The sequence below is a fragment of the Solanum stenotomum genome, chromosome 9 (genome assembly GCF_019186545.1).
Source record: "Solanum stenotomum isolate F172 chromosome 9, ASM1918654v1, whole genome shotgun sequence".
Lineage (NCBI taxonomy): Eukaryota > Viridiplantae > Streptophyta > Magnoliopsida > Solanales > Solanaceae > Solanum > Solanum stenotomum.
The window spans coordinates 49,163,218-49,169,573 of NC_064290.1; the positions used below are offsets into that span (position 1 = coordinate 49,163,218).

General features: G+C 34.2%; 1 protein-coding gene across 1 annotated transcript; it reads right to left on the bottom strand.

Annotated features, from left to right (window-relative positions):
* Positions 1-290: 290 nt before the first annotated feature.
* Positions 291-2,539, bottom strand: LOC125877616 (uncharacterized). Its single transcript, XM_049558858.1, has 5 exons — positions 1,508-2,539; positions 1,189-1,349; positions 1,072-1,137; positions 682-769; positions 291-599 (listed from the first exon to the last, which is right to left on the bottom strand). Exons 1-5 carry the CDS (start codon positions 2,537-2,539, stop codon positions 291-293), a joined length of 1,656 nt encoding a protein of 551 aa, XP_049414815.1.
* Between the last annotated feature and the right edge of the window lie 3,817 nt (positions 2,540-6,356).

Sequence of the window (6,356 nt, forward strand, 5' to 3'; positions counted from 1 at the left end):
AAATCGTGTCTATCAGTTCACAAAAGATACATTACCTCATCAGTTCTTTTTTGTTTCTTTTGTGAAGGACTTTCTAAGTCAACTACAACATCATCATCATCCATTTGTTTCCCCATCTCATAGGAATCACGAGGTTGAGTCTTCCTTACTACATGTCAACCTTTGTTGGAATTATCATTAGCATAAAACACTTGAGATGCTTGGTTAGCTAAAACAAAAAGGCTCATTTGTTTTCAAAAATCTACTCGGATTCACACTCACGAAGTCATACTCATCTCTTTTAACTCCTTTTACTTTGTCATACACATCAAACCAGTTACACCAAACAAAATCACTCTTTTATCCGAGATAAATTTCAATTCAATCACATCTGTTAAAATTCCATAGTAATCAACATTCTCACTATCTTTATCACTCTCGCCAACTACAACAACACCACAATTTTGAGTCCTTAACATTTGATCATGATCTTCTACATGAAATCTATATCCATTAACAATGTAGCCATTAGAATGTGTTGAATATTTGGTAGGACCACGTGAAAGTGAGAGAAGATCTTCCATGAACTGACTATTATCTGCTTTATGCAATTGTGCAACCTAAAAGTAAGATAACATTTAGTAATTTAGAATGATTAGTAAAAAGTCAAAATGTTGAATCTATTATTTATGTATTTCTCACCCTATCTTTAAACCATTCAATAAATTCTCGATCCCATTCTGCATCTGACAAGTGTTGAGCAGTATCTATATGATTTTGTGCAAACTCTCTACAAAATTGAGGTTAACCATAAATTTCATATAGAAACTATATCACCTTAAAGGAAATAAGAAAAAAAATACTATATAAAAGAACTCTCCATACTCAAGATATGGTATGATTTCATCACAATTCTTCAGAATGTATATATGTGCTTGTTCCAATTCTTTAGCTTCAAGCTCAAAAGGATTTTTAGCTCCCAAAATTTTTCCAGATTGACAAAATATGGATAAACCCCCATTTACTTTTTTTAAACCCTCATCATCATTTCTTTCTGGCCTATTGAATTTTGTGTCAATTCTATGCAGATACCTTGAACATAAGGTCATACATTCATTTGCAATGTAGCCCTCTGCAATACAACCTTCTGGACATGTCCTATTACCAATGAGAGATTTCAAAAAATATAACCATCACTCAATAGGATACATCCACCGATAATGAATAGGTCCACCAATCTGCGCTTCACCAGCTAAATGAACAGGCAAGTGCACCATGACATCAAAAAAAGGAGGGAAGACCTTTTCTAACTTGCAAAGTATTATGGGAATTTGTGCTTCAATATATGTCAAGTCATCAATCATCAACTCCTTTGATCCAAGTACACAAAAAAAATTGATAACTCTATAAGAGGTTCACACACTTCTTTGGACAACATACCACGAAGAGCAAGAGGGAGAATATGTTGCAAAAGAACATGACAATCATGACTTTTTAATCTAGATATCTTGTGATCTTTCAAGTTTACACATTGAGAAATATTAGATGAAAATCCATCAGGGAGCTTTAAATTCTTCAAGAAAAGACATAACTTGTGCTTATCTTCAGGCGACAATGTGTAGCATGCAGTTGGAACTTCAACTTTCTCCCCTCTTTGGATAGGGTGCAATTCTGGCAGAATGTTCATTTCCTTCAAGTCTAACCGAGTGTTAATTGTGTCTTTTGTCTTTCCTTTGACATTCATGATTATCCCCATGATATTATCACATATATTTTTCTCAATATGCATGACATCCAAATTATGTCGCAACAAGAGAGATTTCCAATATGGAAGTTCAAAAAAGATACTTTTCTTGTTCCAATTATCATTTCTTTTTTCATGTGATATCTTCCTCTTTTTCTTGGGATCCTTTTTTAATGGTTGTCCTTCAAGATCTTGCACTTGATTAAGTAGCTCAATTCCAGAACATGTTTTTGGTGGGCGCCTCTTCTCTATTGTATTATCAAATGACTTCTTGTCATTCCTCCATCTGTGATCCTTGGGAAGGTAACGTCGATGACCCATAAAGCATTGTTTCCTACAATTAGCCAATCGAATTGAGGAGGTGTCTTTATTACAAGATCGACATGCCAATTTTCCTTTTGTACTCCATCCAGATAAATTTCCATAAGCTAGAAAGTCATTGATAGTCCATAACAAAGAAGCATGCAACTTAAAATTTTGTTTAGTTGATGCATCAAAGGTCTCAATACCAACTTCCCACAACTCCTTCAATTCCTCAATTAGAGGCAGAAGATATGTATCGATTGCATATCTAGGACCATTTGGACCAGGAATAAGCATTGACAATATAAAATTTTCTTGTTTCATACACAACCAAGGTGGTAAATTATAAGGAATAAGAACCACAGGCCAAATGCTATGTGAGATTTTTGAATTGCGAAATGGCTGAAATCCATCACTAGCCAATCCAAGTCGAACATTGTGAGTCTCGATTGCAAATGAAGGATGAAGGTCATCGAATGACTTCCATGCCATTGAATCAACTGGGTGCCTCATTATTCCATCATTAGTTCTTTCATCCTTATGTCATGTCATTAGAGAAGATGTCTTTGTAGACATAAACAACCTTTGAAGCCTAGACTTTAAGGGAAAATAACGTAAAGTCTTTGAGGCTATCTTTTTACCCTTTTTATTCTTTGTTTCCCCAGTATGTGTATTTATTTTCCATCTGGACGCACCATTAATTTTGCAAGAATCGAGTAAGCTATCCTCCTTCCAATATAACATACAATCATTACTACAAGCATCAATCTTATTGTAAGAAAGCCCAAGATCTCGAATAATCTTCTTTGCCTCATAATATGAATTTGGCAAATCGGCCCCATTAGGCAATAACTCATCTTTTAACATTTTTAATAGCATGCTAAATGACACATTACTCCAACAACCCATACTTTTGATGTGAAGCAATTTAATCAAAGATGAAAGCTTTGAAGCCTTTAAGTTTTGGTATAGTGGCTGCTCCAAATCCTTCAATAGGATGTAAAATCTTTTAGCTTCAACATTTGGTTCCTCCTCAACTACATCATCATAACCAGTGTGGGTAGCTCCTCCATCAACATTAGGATATAAATCCTTCAACAACTCTTGTACTTCATCTTCACTCTCATAATCTTCTACTTCATCATCATTTTCATCTTCAGAGTTTGACACTGGCTCACCTAAATGTTCTCCGTGGTGATACCAAAAAGTATAATTTTGAATTATTCCATATACTTTCAAATGTGTATCAATCATCTCACGAGTTCCTAATGTTGTATTACAACATTTGTAACATGGACATCATATTTCATCTTCTTCTCCTAATCCCCGAAAAGCATAATCCAAAAACTTTTGCACCCCGTCTAAATAGGCTTGGTCAACCTGTTTATCAAGAGAAAGTTTCATCCATTGCTTACTAGGTGCCATAACCTTGGAGAATACATAAAAATAGAATAAGAAAATATAAACGATAAGGAAAAACTTTAAATGCACACAACTTGTGATTTTGTACCTAGTTCACTCTGTTATCAAAATTAAATTCAATATATTATTTACAACTTACAATATGTTATTTATAGACGTTTTGATAAATTATAAGATGTGCACAACTTACAATCTGTTATTTACAGTCATTTGGGTAAATTTGTCGAGCTTGACTTTTACAAGAATGGAAGAATATGTGGTGCAACTATAAGAATGTTTCTTCTTGAAATATCTCGAGTTTGCCAAGTTTCTACACCCAAAGAGAACTATCATTGTTTCTACACCCAAAGAGAACTATCATTGTTTCTACCTTTTATATATAGAATCACAGGAAGTATAATGGTAAGAACTCAGTTGCATCTTTAACCTTCTAAAAGTTAATTACAATATGTTATTTACAGTTTTTTTAATACATTTGTGGTGATTGTGAGTTTGATAGGAATGGACGAATATATGGTGCAACTATAAGAACGTATCTCTTGAAAGATCTCGAGTTTGGTAAGTTTGTAACGCAAATGGAACTATAACTATTTCTACCTTCTATGTACAACACCACATGAAGTAATTTGTATCCATTTTGTTTGTTCTTACATCTTTTGTGAGCTCGAGTTAATTTGATTGTAAAAGAATATGATCGATTCCTTAGACACACACAAAACACTATGATATACTTCAAAAGAATTGACCAGCTAATCTCAAAGATGAAGAGTAATTCAAACAAGTATAGTGTAACTCGAACAAATCAAATATAGAGAAGAAGAAAAAATCAGCTCCCAAAAGAGGAAGCTTACCAGAAAGTTGAACAGACAGAAAATAGCCAGTGATTCTGTTTTACAGAAAAAATATATATGGCGCAACTATTGAAAAATCTTGAGTTTTCCAAGTTTTGAAACCTAAATGAAACTATCGTTGTTTCTACCTAATATGTACATCATATACAAGAGGTAATTTGCATCAGTTTTCTATTGCTTTCTTCATCGTTCATCAGCTCGTGTTAATTTAATCGTCAAAATATGATCGATTCTTTAGGAACACACTATACACTATGCTATAAGAAGAAAACAATCAACAAATTGAATTTAGAGAAGGAAAAAAACTCACAGAAGAGGATGCACAGCTGATATACAAGTAGACAGAAATAAGAGAACCAATTAGAAAAAATTGAAAGAATGTTTTAAACAACTTTTAGAATGCATCATCTTGAAAGTTATCAAGTTTTCCAATTTTCAGACCCAAACGAAACTATCACTCATTCAATCTTCTATGTGCAGCACCACAGGAGGTTAGTTGCATCAGTTCTATTGTGTTTTACATATTTCATCAGTTTCAAACCCAAACGAAACTATCTTTTTTTTAACTTATTCAGTTGTAACATTGTGCAATTACTTGTCTCACTTGCCCTGTTAGTAGTTCACTTGTAATTCATAACAGATTTCTCAACTTAAACAAAACACTCTCTATATTATCTCTTAATATTGTTTTAGCTAATTGAGTTGTTAGTGCCTCTTTTCAAGTTCATTATTATTTATCTTTAGGAACACATACTTCTTTAAGGACTGATCGATCCCCTTCACTTTTGGAATCATATCACACTACGAAACTGAATCTTTTTTAAGAAAACGATCAGCATCTAGTCTTAGAGAACAAGAACTCAAACAAGACGATGAGTTACAACTCGCACAAAACAAACAACAAATCAACTGTACAGAAAAAAATCAAATCAACTCGTCGAAGTGGAGGCATACCTGAGAGCCGAGTGAATAGAAAATATATATTGAGTGGAGATCACTGCTAGGCAGACCTCTGCTTTCTCTGTTTTGAGAAAACAGAGATGATACACTAATCAATGAGACCTGTATTGCGTTTGCTGCTAGGTAGACCGTGCTTTCTCTGTTTTGAGAAAACACAGATTTTTAGTTGAGAGCTACGTACACTAAGATCGCTGTAAGGGAAGCTGATTGTTAGCTAGGGAAGATCGCTGCTAGGGTTCTTTTTTATTTCATTGAGAAACAAACTGAAGCGTCTTTTCTTTGTTTTCTTTTCCTTTAAAAATTTTAGTGAATTGATGAATTTTTAGGCGGCTAATTTTTTGGTGAAAATATGTTCCCGCCTTCCAATATATTTCTCAAGACCCAAGTTTTAATTTGGGATGAGTTACTACTTTTTCTAGAGACCAGATTTAGAACCTTCACAATAACATATGAAATTAAAGACCGAAATAAAACATCGTCCCAATACATGTACTTTCAGAGACGGGATTATTAACTCGTCCATAAATATTGGTCTTAAATAAAGTTGTTTCTTGTAGTGATACGATGGAGCTCCTTTATAGGAGTATAGTCTACACAAAATAAGGAAGATTTCCTAGTCACAAGGATGCCTAATTATACTTATAATACAACCATTAAAAGTATTATTTTTTTATAACCGTGGTATTTGGGCCCCTTGCACGCACCTAGACTAATTCCATGGGGTACCTACTACCTCCCACTTGCACAAATACCGGACAACACAGTCAATCAAAGGCTCTTACATATCCAGACTATGCCCAAAAAGAGATAGCAAGAGTAGTATCAGTACAAACCACACGTACTGGTAGGCATCATCGGTCAACCCGATGCCCACCACATAATACAAGAATTCAATTAGCAAGATCATGCAATAAAAACCACTTGCTCCTCCACCCTTACTCTCTCTCGAATACCTCAGAATTACACTAGCACCCTTACTACTACTTCTGTTTCAGTCAACTTACCTTACTAGGTTCTTAGTCATGGCCTAACCATTCTAACCCATAGAAGAGTTCACAATTACAAGTACCAACATTTCCTTGAACTATCAACCCTAC

What these genes read in the sequence shown, in the direction of transcription:
- LOC125877616 (XM_049558858.1), bottom strand. Translation starts at nt 2,539, where the DNA reads ATGAGGCACCCAGTTGATTCAATGGCATGGAAGTCATTCGATGACCTT. An exon ending in CATCTAATATTTCTCAATGT is followed by an intron (nt 1,350 to 1,507) that starts GTAAACTTGAAA and finishes CTTGGATCAAAG; the next exon opens with GAGTTGATGATTGATGACTT. An exon ending in TTGAATGGTTTAAAGATAGG is followed by an intron (nt 600 to 681) that starts GTGAGAAATACA and finishes TCTTACTTTTAG; the next exon opens with GTTGCACAATTGCATAAAGC.